The sequence below is a fragment of the Salvia hispanica genome, chromosome 4 (assembly GCF_023119035.1).
Source record: "Salvia hispanica cultivar TCC Black 2014 chromosome 4, UniMelb_Shisp_WGS_1.0, whole genome shotgun sequence".
NCBI classification, from domain to species: domain Eukaryota; kingdom Viridiplantae; phylum Streptophyta; class Magnoliopsida; order Lamiales; family Lamiaceae; genus Salvia; species Salvia hispanica.
The window spans coordinates 11,157,767-11,177,660 of NC_062968.1; the positions used below are offsets into that span (position 1 = coordinate 11,157,767).

General features: G+C 38.7%; 2 protein-coding genes across 2 annotated transcripts; one reads left to right on the forward strand and one right to left on the reverse strand.

Moving 5' to 3' along the window:
* Nucleotides 1-727: 727 nt before the first annotated feature.
* LOC125222151 (probable tRNA (guanine(26)-N(2))-dimethyltransferase 2) lies at nt 728-6,651 on the forward strand. The gene is made up of 14 exons (XM_048124630.1): nt 728-868; nt 944-1,148; nt 1,394-1,678; nt 1,784-1,871; nt 2,102-2,223; nt 2,564-2,703; nt 2,786-2,858; nt 3,246-3,334; nt 3,411-3,516; nt 4,072-4,284; nt 5,237-5,431; nt 5,752-5,829; nt 6,028-6,261; nt 6,353-6,651. The coding sequence occupies exons 2-14, from the start codon at nt 987-989 to the stop codon at nt 6,383-6,385; spliced, it is 1,818 nt and encodes a 605-aa protein (XP_047980587.1). The 5' UTR covers nt 728-868; nt 944-986; the 3' UTR covers nt 6,386-6,651.
* A 34-nt stretch (nt 6,652-6,685) lies between these two features.
* LOC125222152 (UDP-arabinopyranose mutase 1-like) lies at nt 6,686-8,291 on the reverse strand. Its single transcript, XM_048124631.1, has 4 exons — nt 7,832-8,291; nt 7,503-7,753; nt 7,251-7,419; nt 6,686-7,165 (listed from the first exon to the last, which is right to left on the reverse strand). The coding sequence occupies exons 1-4, from the start codon at nt 8,141-8,143 to the stop codon at nt 6,833-6,835; spliced, it is 1,065 nt and encodes a 354-aa protein (XP_047980588.1). The 5' UTR covers nt 8,144-8,291; the 3' UTR covers nt 6,686-6,832.
* Nucleotides 8,292-19,894: the final 11,603 nt, after the last annotated feature.

The following is a 19,894-nucleotide window of genomic DNA, read 5'->3' on the forward strand; positions in this document are numbered from 1 at the left end:
CCGTCCGTGCTGCTGAGCACGAGCTCGTTCGTCCGCTGCTGCGAGCTGTCCGTCCGTGCCAGCGGCACGGCGCTGCTCTTAGCTAAGAGCACGTCCGTGCCGCTGAGCAGCCCTACGTGGCGTATTCTTATTGGCCAACGGCTATATTCAATTTTTTATTTTTATTTTTAAATTCGAAATTTATTTAAAAAAATATTTTTAAATAAAAAAAAATATTTTCCCACTTCCCAAAAAATTATATCCGTTTTTTACCCACTTTTATTTATTTTTCAATTTTTCCCCCAAAATTCACATTTTCATCTATAAATACCCCCACTTCAACACAAAAAAATTCCCATAACACTTTAATTATAGGAATTTTTAATTTGTAGGATTTTAATTATGTATTTTTTTTATTTTCTAGAATTTTAATTTTGTATTTTTATTTTTTAAGATTTTAATTATATAATTTTTATTTTTTAGGATTTTAATTATGTAATTTTTATTTTTTAATATATTTTTTATAATGTAAAAATGTTTTTAGTAATTGAAATATTTAAATTGAATAATAGAATAGTGGGACCCTTGAGTTTGTTCTTAGCTAAGAGTACGGATGTGGGTGTTGTGTTCTTAGCTAAGAACAAGGAGTAAAAGTGGGTCCAGACTCACCTCCGTGCTCTTAGCTAAGAGCACGAATGGGGATGCTCTTATGTCCATTTATCTCTCCATTTACACTTCCCTCGGAGACGCTCTAATAACCAATAATTACAATTTTTTCTCTTTAGTAGGCGGTTGGTGTTTTATTACAAAAAACCTAAACCTTGCCTCGGAGTAATTGTTCAAATCAAAACGAAATCCTACTTGCAGTTTCGCCTCAGTAGTACCAGAGGTAGGGTTTCTGTATTTCCTTCACGCAGTATTCATGCTTAGTTTTAGTTTCTGAAGTTTTCTCGATTCTTGACAGCAAGCTGAAGCTCAGGTAATCATTCATTTTAGTTGTTTAAAATATGGCCGCCGTCGGTGAAACTATTGGCGATGAAGAGAAGCACCATACGGGCGCTCCGGAAACGACATCATCGTTCGATATCAATGACTATACCATTGTCAAGGAAGGAGAGGCTGAGATTCTAATGCACGTTAAAAATGAAGTCTTTTATAACAAAGCCCAGGTTTATTTAGCTCTCTTTGCTTCTTAATTTGTATCAATTGTTCATGTTTAGTAAGTTTGTTTTTTTTGTTTAGTTTCAGTAAATTAAAGGGTTTTTTTTGCCTAATATTTTTTCTAACAACCTCAAATTAGCCCCTTTTTGTTTACAGTAATAAGCAGTCTGTTCGTTATTTTAGATGTGAAGTTTATTAGAGTGATTGTATGATTGGGAGGAGCCTGAGTTTTGAAACATAATATCAATGCCAGGTTAATAACAGAGACATGTCTATTGCTGTTTTGAGGACATTTATATCGAAACGCCAGCAAGAACATGAGGCTAGGTTGCTTTCCAAGAAAATGAAAATTGGAGCCAAGAAGGTTGATGAACCTATTTCTGAACCGGAAGCTATGGAGCACGATGAAAAATCTAATGGGGGATGTGACATCTCTCAAGACATATCTCAAGATGAACCCTGTAGCATCTCGGAGAACTCAGCAGCCAACCAAGGGAGGAAGGTCCCGGAAGATTTGAAGCCACCACGAGTTTTGGAGGTTATTGAGTTTGTTTTGCTTGTGCTGTTTCCTCTTCAGAATAACTATACTGCTGTCTTTTTATTATACTGTATCATCTGATAACATGCATCACTTGTCTGACAGGCATTGTCGGCCTCTGGTCTTAGAGCTTTAAGATATGCTCGTGAAGTTGAGGGAATTGAGAAAGTTGTGGCTCTCGATAATGATAAAGGTAGTTCCATATTTCTCAGTAATTATACAACACAAGCTGATGTGGAGTGGTTTTCTCTCCTTTTTTTTTTTTTTATTTCTTATGTTATTTTTTGTTTCATTATAATGCCCCAAATTGATTGTGGCTAGAAGTTATGTTGAAGAATATTTTCTTCTTTCATTCCTTGGGCTCTGCTGTTACTATTATTGCTGGATCCAGGATAAAATGCTGATACTACACTTCTTCTGCAGCTTCTGTTGAATCTTGCAGGAGAAATATTAGACTTAATGGTTCAGTTGCATCTTCAAAGGTGGAGTCACATCTTGTTGATGCTAGAGTCTACATGCTTACACACCCTAAAGAATTTGATGTGGTATGTATTCTGAAGGTCAATGCATCGTACCCAAATGCTGTGTTGAATTAAGGTGGAAGTGTGTTATGATGTTATTTGAGTCTAAAAGTGAATCTTTTCTTACGTAACATGAAAATGATATAATCAAGCTTGTTGATGAAGTCACTTGCTTCCATTTAATCATACTATAAATGTACTTATAAGCTTAATTTTGGCTTTCATAATTCTGGATTCTCATATTGGGATGCCATATTAGGACCAAGATTATACATTTTCACATTATTGTGCTGTCTTTACCTTCTAGGCTGTCCAACTTGACACATTTAACTGTTTGCATTCAATCCCTTGATTTGTATTGCAGGTTGATCTTGACCCTTATGGTTCACCATCTATTTTCCTTGACTCTGCTATTCAATCAGTTGCTGATGGAGGAATATTAATGTGCACAGCAACAGATATGGCAGTGCTTTGTGGGGGCAATGGCGAGGTTTGCTATTCCAAGTAAGATTTACTTTTAGGATATCGCTTTGTCTAATCTTTAGTAGTTCAAAAAAGTAATATTGACTGATGCTTGTTGAACTAGATATGGAGCTTATCCGTTGAAAGGAAAGTATTTCCATGAAATGGCATTGCGGATCCTTCTTGCGTGTATTGAGGTCAGTTGATTTGACCGAGTTATTCTGGTAAATTATTCAAAATTGGGTTCCTAGTTAATTGTGCATGACTTCCCCTGGAACCACCTTGAAATAGATTGAAATATCATTCAGTTGTATATACTCTTATCTGAATGTCAGACTTGACAGTAAGACATGGGCACTTTTTTTAACAAATACTCCTAATTAGTATCTCAAGTGGACAATTTACGCTTTCAAGAAGTAAAAGGTTGGCTTTGATTGAGTATCCAGACAAGAACCTTGTGCCTTGATCAAAGTCTCTAGCTAACCACTGGTCCCGAATGGTCAAATTAGCACCCTATCTTGCAGTTGATTTTTTTATATTCATATTGCATTTTCACCTTATCAAGTAATTTAACTATTATGCAGAGTCACGCAAACCGCTACAAGCGTTACATTGTCCCCGTGCTCTCTGTTAAAATGGATTTCTATATACGAGTCTTCGTCCGTGTATTCACGTTAGTATTTATCTTCAAAAATCTTTGTTATTTATGAGCATATTGATTACCTAGCCTTATTTGTAATTGGTTGCAGCTCTGCAAGTGCAATGAAGAATACTCCTTTGAAGTTGTCTTATGTTTATCAATGCATTGGATGTGATTCTTTTCATCTTCAATCAATTGGAAGGACTGTCTCTAAGGTAAAGACTGAATTTTTTTTGCGATGCTTATCCGATTCATGAACATGGTGATTGGTGGCAATGATTAATGAACTTAAACATTCAAAGCGCGTGGTGTGAGTTTCTTGGACATAAATTTCCACAGAACAACATTTCATACCCTAAGGTCACTTATAATGTGTAGTATGCAAATGCCTAAGTCGCACTATTGTTCTTTGCAAAACCATCTTGAATAACCCGATTATTTCATAGCTTAGATCTTTTGACTCTTAATTATTTTCTTATGGGTGGCCGGCATTCACCTCTTAAGGTTGTTTGGGACTTGATTTATATAAGTACTTAAAGATACCAACTTTTATGTGTCTAAAGGCTGACAAAGTCTTTGTCCAAATAAATACAACCTATTCTCTTGTAGTTAGATGCTATAGTGGTTGAGTGTATCAGAGCTTGAACAATGATGTGGTTGGTACTTGGTAGTCAGCTTGGTTGTTCTATATAAATTGTTTTTCTTTGTAATCTATACTAATGAATATGTATCTGACTGTAACTTTTCTTCTTCTTTTATATGTAATCTAGAATACCAGTGTTAGATATCTTCCTGGATTTGGTCCTGTTGTTTCCCAAGAATGCAGTGATTGTGGCAAGAAATACAATGTGGGTGGGCCCATATGGTCTGCTCCAATCCATGATATGGACTGGGTTAATTCAATTCTAGCAGATGTGAAGTCTATAAAGGAACGGTACCCTGCTTTTGATCGGATTTCTGCTGTTTTAACTACAATTTCTGAGGTATGCATGCTGTCTGCTATATTTTCATTCGCTGTTTAATGTGCAAGTATTATTATAATTTACTGCTATGAAATATTAGAACCCCACATACGTCCGATGAAATCTCATAAAGCTATACGAATATCAGATGATTTGGCTGAGAATAGCAATCATTTTCATAAAAAAATACTCCATAATTTATTCACTCCCGTATTTTTATTGGAAAAGCTTCAACGTTTTTGATGGTTTTATTGACATGGTAAAAAGCTTTCACTTTGATACTGTGATAGACCCACCAGTTTTTGAGCGACTAACAGATTACCTGACTTTTGTTGTTTCATAAGAAATGTATTACGTGCTCTTCTCTTTAATTCATACAAACAATTGATAATAGATCAATAACTTAGGTCTTGTCTCTACCAGTTCCATGCTTATTATGAATTATGGTAGAAAAAAGTTCACAGGTTATTCTTTCCACGTGCAATTGTATATTCAATTGCAAAGTCTTCTTTGAATGTTATTTGTGTTTTAGAAGTTAACAGTTCTTCTTTTAGCAGAAACTACCTTTCACTCCCCCAAAGTAGTTTAAATTGATAGCTGATTGCAAGACAAAACATGAAACTCCTTGTCAGTGCTTTTCTAATACTCCCTCTGTTTTTTAAAAATAGTAACTATTTTATTTTGGGCCATTCCTTAAAAATAGAAACTTTAGAATCTTTCTATCTTAGGACATGGTCCACCCCACAATCCACTAACTCTACTTTCACTAATTTTTCTCTTCCTCTCTCTTACTTTACTCATTTTTCTTTTCCTCTCTCTTACTTTACCAATTCTTCTCACTTACTTTACCAATTGTGCATTAAAACCCGTGCCGTTTCAAATGTTTCTATTTTTTGAATACGGAGGGAGTATTGAAAATGTGGAACAAGTTTCGAATTCTTCGCTTAGGTTGTATTAATGAATGGTATTGCAGGAGTTACCAGATGTTCCACTGTTCCTGTGTCTGCACAACCTCTGTGCTACATTGAAATGCACATCTCCCTCTGCAGTTATGTTCCGTTCTGCGGTGATTAACGCAGGATATCGCATATCAGGAAGTCATGCAAGTTCGCTAGCTATGAAAACAGATGCTCCTATGGATGTCATATGGGATATCATGCGCTGCTGGGTAAGCACATTGTTTCTATTGTTTCTCCTTATGGTAAAAAACTAGTGTAGTATGCCTCTGCTTTGTCTGACAAATCAAATACAAAAAACCGTCCCTTATTTTCTGAAATTTCTATGAGAAACAATTCTTCAGTATCAGAATCTCTGATGCTTTTGTGAATTGGATGTATTTAGTCAAATGATGGAAGGAAACATATATTTTTAGTAGTATATGAGAGCCTTAAAAGGTGCACAATATAGTAGGTGATATGAACTTGTTTGTATGTTATGATAATCGGACTTTGCCTTGGCCCTGATTGATGAGTTTTTTCTTATCCCTAGGTGAAAAGTCATCCCGTGAAAGGTCAGTCACCAGATTTGGCGGGAAGTGTAATCCTCGCTAAGGAACCTGTTCTGCAGGTATTGACTCGCGGAATACCTGTGAACTTTATCTAGGTTTTCATTTCTTCATTATTTTCAGGTACATATAAATATATATATGGTAGTGTACTAGTGGTTCAGTGTTCAACATTTCATTTGCTGGAAGTTGATTGAGTTGAGATTCGTATGAAAAGATCACTCTCACATAAAAGGTTGGTTTACTTTGTCGATTGACAGGCCAATTTTGCACGAGCTGTTGCTTCCCTTAGCAAAGCACAGGCAAAGAAGGTTGCAAGATTTCTCCCCAACCCCGAGAGGCATTGGGGGCCCAAGGTCAGGGCAGGTCGTCGGATTACAAGCAAGCACGCCTCACTTCTTGGTGCAGAGGTAGTGAAAGGGCTACAGAAGCTCGAGGAAGGTGAGGACGAGCCAGCAAGCAAACGTGAGAAGACTGAAGAATCTACTCCTAATGTATGATAATAGGACATTGCCTTGGCCCCAGTTACTGAGAGTCAATCACTTGACCACCGATTAACTCTCGTCTGCTGCATTTCCTTTGCAGAGAGATTTATGCACAAAGATTCTCAACCCATGAAATTCTTCATTTCCGCCAATACATCATCAGTTTTGTTCTCCTTTTATCCTTCTCTATTATTTCACGTCTCCAACTACATGTATGTTTTATATTTTCTTGGTTTCGTCTTTATTGACGAGATGAAACGCAAAGAAGTTTGTTTGTATTATTTGAATTGAAATTTATGCGTTCCATCCTCAAAATATTGGTGATAAGAGAGGTTCGTGAGACTTATATAGTATTTCAGATATTTATGAACACAGATGCGGGATAGTTACATTTGTGTAGTTTCTTGTTTGAATTGCCAACATAGTAGTGTAAGTATTAATTGGTTAAGATATATGCTAGTGTTTCTTATATTATTTTTCAAATCATAAAAATATGTAACACTCCCTTGCATGACCTAGTAGCCTAGAGTACAAAATCAGAGGAATAACAAAAATGAGGATATTTGTAGAGTAAACATGATCACTTAGGCTTAGCAGTAGGAGCATGCTTGGTAGGTGGATTGAGATCATCCCACGCCTGAATCCACGTCTCCATTGCATCGGCCAGCTTGGCAAAATAGGGGTTGATTTTGCCGAGCTTCTCCTTGACCTGTTTGGCTAGCTCGATGTAGCACTTCTGCACACTAGTTGAGTCCTTCGAAAGCGTGGCTGACTGGAAGAAAGGGATGATCTCTTCTTGCCAGAATATCCCATTGTACTCTTTTCTCAGATTCACAAAGGGATTGCTAGCTTTACTGTGCCAAATGTAGGGCAGCCCTGTCTTCACTCCCAATCCCAAATGATCACAGATCACCTGCATATCACATAGAGTACTCAATTTAGATTAGAGCTGAAATTAAATGGCAATTGTGTACATGTAGACAAGGATAGGATGTGACCTTGATGCACCAACCAGCCCACATGTCGTCGTAGCGGCCGATGGGCTGTCCGTCTCCCATGAGGCCGAAGTACATGGCCGGCCCGATGAGGTCGCGGTCGAACCCTAGATTCATCCCGCACATGGGGAACAGGGTGCCCTTTGGTATCGTCATCACTGCATCCACATACCTAGTAATACACACACAAATTGTTTCAAAAAGTGAGTGAGATATAACGTTGTTATTGTTGTTATTGCTGCTGCTGCTGCTTACCTGGTGTTTCTCTCGCGTGGCTTGACGAGCTGCGTTGGGGCGTCGTAATCAGGGATGTTGAGCCAGAGGCCATGAGAGACGGCGGTGGGGACGCCTTCTCTGAGGCTGAAAGGGTATCCCCGGACGAAGTCGGCTCCCTCCCTAAAGGGGTCGTACAGCGTGTTGAAGAAGAGAGGGGTTGACGGGCACAAGAGATTCTTGATGTGTTGGTCTAGTGCGTTGATCGGTTTGCCTGAAGGGTCGCTTGCAACCTGCGCGGTTGGTAAAGATTATGGTCTCGATAATCGATATCAAAGGAAGAAGCGATGAAGAAGGAGAGGGGTGGTTACGAAGCAGTCGTCATCGATGGTGAAGATGTATTTCTTCTTGGAGACCATGTAGCCGAAGCAGCGGCAGGCGGAGTCCTTGAAGGAGATGCAGGAGGCCCTGGGGCCGAGGATGCGGTTGATGTCGTTGCGGTTGTAGAGGTCGTAGTGGAAGCCGTCGGGGACTCTGATGGTCTTGGAAGGGTCGCCGTCTTGGACGATGATGAGGTGGTAAGGCTGGAGGAAGGGTCTCCACATCTCTAGGAAGTCGAGGTTTCGGATGGTCGGTATCACGATGTCTAGCTCGTCTTTCAGGGGCGCCGTCGAGGTGGCCATGGCGGAGGATCAGAGAAAAAGAGAGAGTGAAGAGTGTGTGTGTGTGTGTGTAGGAAGGGGAAGTGGTGATGTGAGATTTATGTGTTTATTAAAAGGGAAGAAGATGAGCGGGTGTGGGGGGATGGCTGAAAGGGTGGGAGTACCTTGCGGAATGTCTTTGACCCGATTCTCGTCTTTCTTATTTTGTTACTATCTTCCAGTATACAATAAATAAATAAATAAATAATGGTATGTAAATGTGTGCAAATAAAATTCATGATTTTTTTTGTACGAAAAAAAAGAATACATAGTTTCTTTTATACCCCACTTTAGCAGTCCTAATTGAATTGTGCGTGAAATTTAAGAAATGTAAAGGAAAGTTGGTGAAAAAAATATTGAAGTGTGAATTCTATTTTCAAATACTCTTTCGTTTTATTTTATAATAGAATGTGAGTGAAATAAAGTTAGTCGATATTTTAAGGATGATATGCGTTTTAATGCGTAATTAATAAAATATGAATGAAATAAAAACATGCATTTACGAAATTAATAAAATACGAGAGAAATAGAAAACAAAAGTGATTGAGTTTGTTAATAGAGAATTAAGTCTATTGTATAGTAGAAAACAACTTTTTATAAATAAATATGCACTACTTTTATGAGATGAGATGAAACAAAAATAGAAATTGTCTTTTGTGGGGGCAAAGGGAGTATAAATTTCCTTATAATAATGTGAATATCAAGCAAGCTTAGATCATCCACAATGGTAAATAGGCTGGCCTATTTCTCCTCCTGCCACATCATTCAGTACTAAAATTTCTCCTGCCACATCATCAAGACAAGTAACTGGACAAACAATAGACTAGTCATAGGCTAGCCACATCATCAACACTATTAAAAAAAACAACTAAATTTACGGAATTAAACACAAAATGCGGAATTAAACATACGACACATATACCGGAAAATTCATTAATTTCATTAAAATAAAAAAAATTACATTACTTAAAAAAAAATACATAATAAAAAAAATACATAAAACAAAAAAAACTATCGCAGTGCAGTCCTCCACGCCCATAACTCTTCAATTAAATCCTTTTGGAGTTGTATATGAGCATCCACTTGGCGCATGTCGGCATATGCCTGGAGGCGGCCGGCTTCATCGTGAGGTACCCCCTTCGTACGTTGGGGGTGGCCACGCCGTGGCTTGGACCGGCTTCATCGTCATTGGCCCAATTAGTCAGTTGTACACCTTCATCTTCGACTATCATGTTGTGCATGATAATACAGGCGTACATTATAGAAGCAATGCAGTCGACATGCCACAAACGCGTTGGACCCCTAATTGCCGCCCATCGAGCCTGGAGCACACCAAATGCGCGCTCCATGTCCTTGCGCGTCGACTCCTGCCGTTCCGCAAAGTAGGCCTTCCTGTCCTCATTTGCGCATCTGATCGTCTTCACAAAGACCGGCCACCTAGGGTATATCCCATCCGCCAAGTAGTAGCCCATATCATGCCCGTTGCCGTTGGCGACAAAAATGATGGTCGGACCGACGCCCTGGCACTACTCGTTGAAAAGGGGTGACGAGTTGAGGATGTTGAGGTCGTTGTACGATTTGGCTACCCAAAATACGCGTGCCAAATCCACAGCCGATAATCAGCTACGGCCTCGAGGATCATCATGGGATTCTTTCCCTTGTAGCCGGTGGTGTAGAACCCCTTCCATGCAGCGGGACAGTTCTTCCACTCCCAATGCATACAATCTATGCTGCCTAACATCCCCCGGAACCCATGCTTCTCCCCGTGCATCTGCATCAGATCTTGACAGTCTTGGGGGTTAGGGCTTTGAAGATACTGGTCGTTGAATATTTCAACGACGCCCTCACAGAAATTCTTCAGACACTTCAGGGCAGTCGCCTCACCGATGTGGAGGTACTCGTCCCACATGTCTGCCGCGCCTCCGTAGGCCAACTGCCTGATTGCCGCCGTGCACTTTTGAATAGGGGTGTGGCCGGGTCTGCCAGCCGCATCGTGCCTGAAGCGGAAACACAGATATCGACGCTCCAAAGCGTCAACGATATGCATAAACAACTCCCTGCGCATCCTAAAACGCCGCTGAACATGTTAGCTCCGGAGCGAAGTAGTCGTCATATAGCCGCTGATGTGCAGCGGCGTGATCCCGAGCAATCACTGCTCGGCGGTGGACAATGGGTGGAGGTTGAGGTACCGCCGGCTGCATAGCCCTTTGTAGCAGCCGGTCTATCTCACCCTCCGGTATAGTGAATGAACTGGCAGCGGAAGCGGTGTTGCATGGATTAACATAATTTAACAATTATTAATCACACCAATAAATCACATAATAATCAGATCTATTTAGCAGATTATTTAGACAAAATCTATTCGCGTAATTCTTACATGTATCATGCTCATAACTTGAATTAATCATGCTTTAAGAATATTGAAACCTAAAACATGCTTTTCTACGGAGCAGAAAAATACCTTATTAATTCTCCAAAGAATTGAAGATGGCTAGCTGCTTCTCCACGTGACGATTTGAATACTAGACCACAAATCTTCTCTCTGGTTCCCGAACTGTACTCCGATATCAGTGTGGGCTGATCTCACCAGAATACTATGACTTAAATAAAGAAGACAGAAGAAATCCTTTTGGGAATAAGAGTAGAATTCGAATTCCTCTTTAGCAAGAGGGAGTAGAAATTTTCGAAAATTTCAAGTATAAAATTGTGATCATTTTGTCTTCTTTATTCTCCTATTTATATTAAGTTCCTTTAGGGCCCAGACAGGGATCTATGGAAGGTTTTGGATATGGGCTCATCCAATTTACTTTTTACTAATTAAATTGAACCCACAATTTAATATAAGTTATAATTGGAATATTACGAGCAGCCACTACAGAAGTAATATTGAACTCTCCCCATCCAAATCCGAAATTATAAGTAATTCGGGTTTCCGTTTAACTTTCATTTCCCGCACTTAAGATAAAAATGTGCATTAATTAATTAATATCTGCTATGGACTTAATTAATTACTTCTTATTAATTCCAAGAGTGGACTTAGCATGAAACGCTCATTTATTATTCATAGAGTAATCAAACTCCAACTAGCTAGGTTGCGAATAATAAAATCTTGTTTCGCGCTCCTCTTGAGGACATTATCAAACGAGACTTAGCTCGCGCACGATTAAATATAATAGCAATCCTAGCACCGCTAGATATTGATCACCACTACCCAATATATCAGGATTATTGGGTTACGAAAAACCCACACCATTTGATAAGTCAAAGTAATGCATAATCAATACCGTATGCTCAATGCTAACCTACATTGATTAAGAAACAAATATTTATCAAGACCTCACCTTTCAGTAGATAGCATAAGGACAAGTCTTGCTGTTAGATCCGTTCAGTGCTATACCACACCAATGTCATTTTATTTCAGTAAGGCTTAGAAATATGCGGACTGACATTGCAACCTTTCTCGATGGATAGTCAAATTCCAACTAGGTTGTGAAATTCATCTTTTTCTTTGTTTAGAACTGACCGTGTTACCTTAAAGTGGACGCCGCCCACAACCGGTCTACTAAAACAAAGACTTAGACTTTGTTAAGTTAACTTATACATTTAAACATGCATTAACATCCATTAAATGTAAAACATAACAACATTATGACAAAAATAATCTGTTTTATTCATTGGAAAATAAAATAAGAGTTTTACAGTATTCAATCACTCGAAACGTGATTTCTAGTATACAAACTCTAACAATCTCCCACTTATACTCAAAACACTTTCGAGTATACAAAATGTGCTAACGTCTAATTCTCCCACTTATACTGAAAGCGGATTGAGGTCTTGAATTAGTCGAACTCCCATTCCTTCAACATGGCTTTCATACGGCTTTACCGCTAATGCCTTCGTGAAAGGATCTGCCAGGTTGTTTTCTGACTCAATCTTGACCACTTTTATGTCTCCTCTCTGCACTATATCTCGAATGATATGATACTTCCTCTCTATGTGCTTGCTCGCCTTATGAGCCCGTGGTTCCCTCGAATTTGCCACAGCACCAGAATTATCACAATAAATGGTGATGCTCTTGGGCATATTCGCAACCACACCTAAGTCCAGAAGGAAGTTCTTAAGCCATACAACCTCTTTTGCAGCCTCCGAAGCGGCCACATACTCGGCTTCCATGGTAGAGTCTGCAATGCATTTCTGCTTTACACTCTTCCAAATTACAGCTCCACCTCCTAAGGTAAACACATATCCGGAAGTTGATTTTCTCGAATCTACATCAGCTTGAAAATCTGAATCTGTATATCCTAAAGGACAGAGCTCGGCTGCATTGTAAACTAGAACATAGTCCTTAGTCCGATTAAGGTACTTGAGTATGTTCTTTACGGCAGTCCAATGTCCTTGGCCGGGATTTGATTGATATCTTGCTACCATGCCAACAACAAAGCAAATATCAGGTCTAGTACAAAGCATAGCATACATGAGACTACCAACTGCCGAGGCATATGGTATTCTTCTCATCTCTGCTATCTCAGATGCTGTCTTAGGACACATCTCTTGAGATAAATGGATGTCATGTCTAAAAGGTAGGAAACCTTTCTTGGCATCTTGCATGCTAAAGCGTCTAAGTACTGTGTTGATGTAAGATTCTTGGGATAAGCACAACGTTCTCTTTGCACGGTTCCTAAGAACCTTGATACCGAGAATGTGTCCCGCATCACCCATATCTTTCATCTCGAACTGGCTGGACAACCAAGTTCGCACTGATGACAACATCTTTTTATTGTTTCCAATTAGAAGAATGTCATCTACATACAAAACTAAGAACACAACATTTCCCTTTTCAACCTTCTTATACACGCAGCTTTCATTAGGGCATTTTTCGAATCCAAACTTTTGTACGGTTTGATCGAAACACTGGTTCCATGATCTAGATGCTTGCTTGAGGCCATAAATGGCCTTCTTAAGCTTCCAAACCATGTGTTCCTTGCCCTTTACCACATAGCCTTCGGGTTGTTCCATGTAGATGGTCTCCTCAAGACTTCCGTTTAAAAACGCAGTCTTAACGTCCATCTGCCATACTTCCCAATCCATGTAAGCTGCTATAGACAAAAGTATACGGATCGATTTGAGCATGGCCACTGGGGAGAAGGTCTCATCGTAATCGATGCCTTCCTTTTGGGTATACCCCTTAGCCACTAGTCTTGCCTTGAAGACTTTAACTCGTCCATCGGGTCCATGTTTACGTTTGTATATCCACTTGCTCCCAATGGCAGTACAGCCTTCGGGTAGGACAGACAAATCATAGACATCTTTGTCTACCATTGATTGTAGTTCCGAATCCATTGCTTTCACCCATTCGCAATGATCGACATCTGCCTGCGCCTCTGCAAGATTCCAGGGATCAAGTACATTGCTGTCCGAGGAGTGATCCATACACTCTCCCAAACCAATGTATCTATCGGGCTCATGAGAGACCCTCCCACTGCGACGCGGCACTACAACATCTGGAGTATTAGTTGAAGTTTCTGGAATTGTTGTTACACTAGGTAATTGTTCTTGGTTAATGGAAGTTGTGACTGGAGTTAGCTCTTCAAGAGCTATCTCACTGCTGGACTTATGATTCATTACAAAGTCTTCCTCTAAGAATGTGGCATGAGTGCTCACAATTACTTTCTTATCTTGGAGACTATAGAATTCATAAGCTTTCGTTCCTCTAGGGTATCCTATAAACACACATACCTCCGTCCTAGATTCCAGCTTAGTTGGATCCTTTTCCAATACATGGGCCGGACACCCCCACACTCTGAGATGTTCCAGATTGGGCTTCCGCCCATTCCACAACTCATATGGGGTGGGGTTTGGAGCCCTTTGCACAGCGGAAGACTTGTACAAAACAAATAAATCAGATAAGGATCTATTTGACCGATTATGCGATTAATCAATTCACATGTTAAACAGATAATTGCATGCTAGAACACAAATAATTCATGCTTAGAAAATATAAATCCTAAACATGATTTCTACGGTTTAGGGTTACCGATTTTGATTCTCCAAAGAATCGATGATTGCTCGCGCCTTCTCCACGATGATCTTCAATACTAGACCACGGATCTTCTAACTGGTTCCCGAACTGTATTCCGACATCAGTGTGGGCTGATCTTATCGAAATACTAGGACTCGACTAAAGAAGACAGAAAATTCCTCACGGAGAAGAGCTGAAGAGTTTTCAAATTCCTCTACTAATTAGAGAGGGGGGCGAAAATTTCCTCTACCAATAATTGTGATTCTGTCTCTCCTTTATTCTCCTATTTATATTAAGTTCATATTGGACCCAGTCAATGATCTATGGAAGGTTTTGGATATGAGCTCCTCCAATTAGCTTTTTACTAATTAAATTGAACCCCAATTTAATATAAGCTTTTAATTGGAATATTACGAGCAGCCACTACAGAAGTAATATTGCACTCCCCATCCAAATCCGAAATTACAAGTAATCTGGGTTTCCGTTATTTATATTATTTATTTTCCGCGCTTAAGATATAAATGTCCATTAATTAATTAATGTCTGCTATGGACTTAATTAATTAACATCTTATTAATTCCAAGAGTGGACTTAGCAAGAAACATTTATTTATTATTCATAGAGTAATAAAACTCCAACTGGCCAGTTTTCCGAATAATTGATACGCCCGGATTTTGCACTGTTTTAAGGCCATTATTTGGTCCGTTTTTGTTATCAAAATCACTCTACATGTCCATTATTTGCATATTCTATACATTTTGGTATTTTGACGTGTTTTGTGAGAAATGTGCATATTTGAGCCGAAAAGGGGAGTAAAAACGCATAGTCTGGAAATCTGGAGTCAGACGGCGACCAGCGACCGCCGCGAAGTTGTACGGCGACCGCCGGCGCCCGGCGGTCAGAGCTATGTGGCGGCCCGCCTCGGAAATTTACGCTAGGAGAAGAGTCTCGCCCGGCGACCGCCGGAGGACATGTGGCGGTCCGCCACCGAAGGGTCAGAGTCTCTGGACTCCAACGCGGCGACCGCCGGCCAAGGTGCGGCGGCCCGCCGGAGAAAGGCGGCGAATCCGACCAGCCCTAGATTTGCTCCAAGATTTACCAAATTTTGAAGATCTTTTCCTTCTATGATGAGGAATAATCTTCCCCTATAAATAGGACCTCAAGCTTCATCAAAAAGAGTTTTTTTTCCGACACACAACAAGAACACATTCATAGAGATCAAAAGCTAGAGTACTTCAATTGTGCAAGGAGTTGAAGAAGGATTTCAAGAACATCAAGAACGACAAGGATTCAACCTACGGGTTTTATTTGCTTTAGTTTTATGTTCAGATTGCTTTCCCTTCAATCTATGTTTTTAGTTTATTCAGTCATGTGTAACTAAACTCATAGGATTCTAGGGATGTGTTAGTAGCAACTTTGGTTATACAATTCCGTTTTCTATTTAATATCCGTTTTGTTTTTACTTTGTTTCTTCCCTAAGTTAATCATGATGCTTCATAATTGAGTGACACAATTATGTATGATTCAATACAACTTGCTTCATAACTGTGACAGAGTTCTAGCGAGTTAGATCCACTTAGTAGACACTACAGTTAGCTTCCTTTAAAACGGCACTGTTAATTGAGAGTGAGGACTTTTCAAGGGTCTTAGGAGCTTTTTGGAGTTACGTGTTAGGATTGACAACCCTAATGTTAGTAATCAACGTTTGTATCGCATGAGCATAAGCTAGGTGACTCGTCCTTTCAAAGTATTAACTGTGCTAGGGTATTGTAGTTTGGAATTTGTATAACCATAAAAGTGAAAGCACATCCCTGGAATTCCCCTTATCTCTATACTTTTCTCTCCGTGATTTGCTTGTTTTTAGTTGTTTACTGTTTTTAATATTTACTGTTTTCAAAAAGTTTCCAATAATTCTTGTTTCTCCAGATAGTAATTGAGTTCTAGTAGAAGATAGACACTTTGTGTACATCTTCCCCGTGTTCGATACCCGGTACTAACCTTTTGCTATACTATACCTACTCTGTATACTTGCAGGTATTTATAGTGCAAATAAAAAGTGCATCAATAATAAAACCTTGTTCGAGCTCCTCTTGAGGACATTATCAAACGAGACTCACCTCGTGCACGATTCAACATAATAGCAATCCTAGCACCGCTAGATATTAATCACCACTACCCAATATATCAGGATTATTGGGTTGCGAAAAACCCGCACCATTTGATAAGTCAAAGTAGTGCATAATCAATACCATATGCTCAATGCTAACGTATGTAGATTAAGAAATAGTTATTTATCAAGACCTAGTCTTTCAGTAGATAGCATAAAGACACGTCTTGCTGTTAGATCCATTCAGTGCTATACCACACCAACGTCATCTTATTTCAGTAAGGCTTAGAAATAATCGGACTGACATTGCAACCTTTCACGATAGGTAGTCTAAGCCTATCTAGGTTGTGAAATTCTTCTTTTTCTTTTGCAAAGCATTGCATAGAACCGACCGTGTTACCTTAAAGTGGACGACGCCCACAACTAGTCTACTAAGCAAAAGACTTAGACTTTGTTTGCTTCTTATACATTTAAATGTTTATAAAACATCTTATAAATGCACAAGCAAACACAATGTAATAATATACTGATTCTATTCGTGCGAAACTGCTCGAATAATACTGAATCGGGTTAAAAGTGGATTATAGAGTTTTACGTATACAAGCAAGATTCTATTCGAGCGAAACTTGCTCGAAACATGCTTTTCAGTATACCAAACCTAACAATCTCCCACTTATACTCAAAACATGCTTTCGAGTATACCCACTGCCAAAAACTCTCCCACTTATACACAAAGCAGGTATTGGTACTAGATATATCGAACCACCATTCATTTCACATCATGTTTGAACATGTTGCCACAAAGGCATTTTATGTGAAAAATCTGCTTGGTTGTTCTCTGATCATATCTTTTCCACCATAATGTCTTTGTTGCGTACTTGATCTTTAATTAATTTCATCTCTCTATGTGATTGCTTAGCTTTATTAGCTCGTGTGTCCCTTGAGTTAGCCTTCACTAGAGTCATACTCCAAATGTAATACTCATAGGCATACTCAAACTTACGATTAAAGCTATTAGGAAGATACTCCTAAGGTAAACACATATTCAGAGGATGACTTACTCGATCACTGATTAGTCATAAAACTAAGTCAGTGTAACCCCAAGGACATTACATGAATGACTGGTAAACTAGAATATAGTTACTAGTCTTTCTCAAGCACTAGGGTATATTCATTACCTCAATCAAAATCCTTTGCCATGGTTAATATGATATATACTTGCAATGCATAAGCACAACTAATATCAAACTTAGTACACATTATAGCATACATGAGACAACTATCTCCGAAACTAGTCTCATAATTCTTGATCTCACTAAGCGTCAAACGACACTTGACTAGAGACAAGACAATTCCATCTTGAAAGGTATAAACCTTTTCATGGAATTTCTAATGCTAAAATGTTCCAAGCAATGTGTAGATATAGGATTCCTAAGAGAATCTCAACATTCTTTCTAGCAATCTTAAAAGGACTTAGATGCTAAGAATGTAATTAGTTTCTCTTAAATCCTTTATCTTAAACTGGGTAGACAACCAGTTTCCTACGCCAGATGCCAATCTTAGTTGTTTGCAACTTTTGTAGATTTCATCATCGTAGAGTACCAATAATACCATATGTAATGCACTTTCAACTTCCTTGTGCTTACAACACTGTTAAGGACACAAGTCAAATTCCAAATATTTGACAATTTTGATAAAACACATATACTCTGATTTAGATGCTTGCCTAAGACCACGAAGGTCTATATAAGCTTCCAATCATGCGTTTCTTGCCCTTAATTACATATCCATTAGAATGTTCTAGTAGATGATTTCCTCAAGACTTCTATTTATAGAAGGCTGTCTTGACAATCATAATACATACATTCTAATTTATGTAAGTTCTAATAGACAATATGATCGAATAAATCCTGGCACAACGATAGCGAGAAGATAATTCTCTTTGGGCATAACCCATTGTCATTGTCTAGCCATTTGAGATCCACATTTACACTTGCAAAGATACTTGCTCCCACTGACTGACACAGCCTGTAGGTAGTATTGCAAGTCTTGTAAAATATGTTGTCTATCTTAGATTGTAATATGGAATCTATCACCTTTTCAAAGATGATTATCCAAATTAACCAATACTACATTGTAGTTAAAGGGATTATGTTCAAGTTAATCTAAGACTGAGTCTTACGACACTCTTAGACCCATGAACTTGTTGTGTTCCAGTGGAACGCTCCCACTACGATATGGTTCTTACAATCTTAGGTACTGAAGTTGATTTTATTAGTGCAAAAGTTTCTAATGGTATGACTTCTTGGTAATGTGGAAAATCTGATATCTCTCTCTTTATTTTGAGAGTTATCACGTTGTTAGGCTTGTAGTTCATCTCTTGATCTTCATACAAGAATTATATCTTTGAAGATTACAGAACTTATAACCTTACATCATTTGGGACAAACCTTAAAACATGCCTCAGTACACAACTCCAATTTCTTGGACACTTTTCCAACACGTGTTGGAACAACATTACACCTTGAGATGTGCTAGACTAGAGACGCTCTAGTCCACAACTCGTGTTTTGTAGAAGGTACTGATGTTGGTAGTTTCTTTAATGTTTATCCCATCAATGATAAGATTTTAATGAGTACAACTCATCACTTAATCAAACTTGTCTTAGAAAGACTTCGATTCCTTCTTACATAACTATCCCATTCATTAGATGAATGCTTGGATTCGTTAATGGAGATTAGACTCCCACTACTGATCATAACCCTTTGCTCGTCTCCTTATGGTGTAAACCATTGAGACTTGCTAGTCTTTCTATGTTGCACTTCTATAAGTATTCTGAATCTCTTGAAAAATCAAATGATTCTAACTCATAGTGCATCAAACAGACTTTCTCAACTCTCAAGCTATTTAACGAAATGTTAAAATCTTGATAGTCTAGATCAGTTCGAACAATTGCTAAGTATTTTCTTGGCCTTAAGACTAAGAACTGATCTAGACTATCAAGATTTTAACATTTCGTTAAATAGCTTGAGAGTTGAGAAAGTCTGTTTGATGCACTATGAGTTAGAATCATTTGATTTTTCAAGAGATTCAGAATACTTATAGAAGTGCAACATAGAAAGACTAGCAAGTCTCAATGGTTTACACCATAAGGAGACGAGCAAAGGGTTATGATCAGTAGTGGGAGTCTAATCTCCATTAACGAATCCAAGCATTCATCTAATGAATGGGATAGTTATGTAAGAAGGAATCGAAGTCTTTCTAAGACAAGTTTGATTAAGTGATGAGTTGTACTCATTAAAATCTTATCATTGATGGGATAAACATTAAAGAAACTACCAACATCAGTACCTTCTACAAAACACGAGTTGTGGACTAGAGCGTCTCTAGTCTAGCACATCTCAAGGTGTAATGTTGTTCCAACACGTGTTGGAAAAGTGTCCAAGAAATTGGAGTTGAGTACTGAGGCATGTTTTAAGGTTTTTCCCAAATGATGTAAGGTTATAAGTTCTGTAATCTTCAAAGATATAATTCTTGTATGAAGATCAAGAGATGAACTACAAGCCTAACAGCGTGATAACTCTCAAAATAAAGAGAGAGATATCGG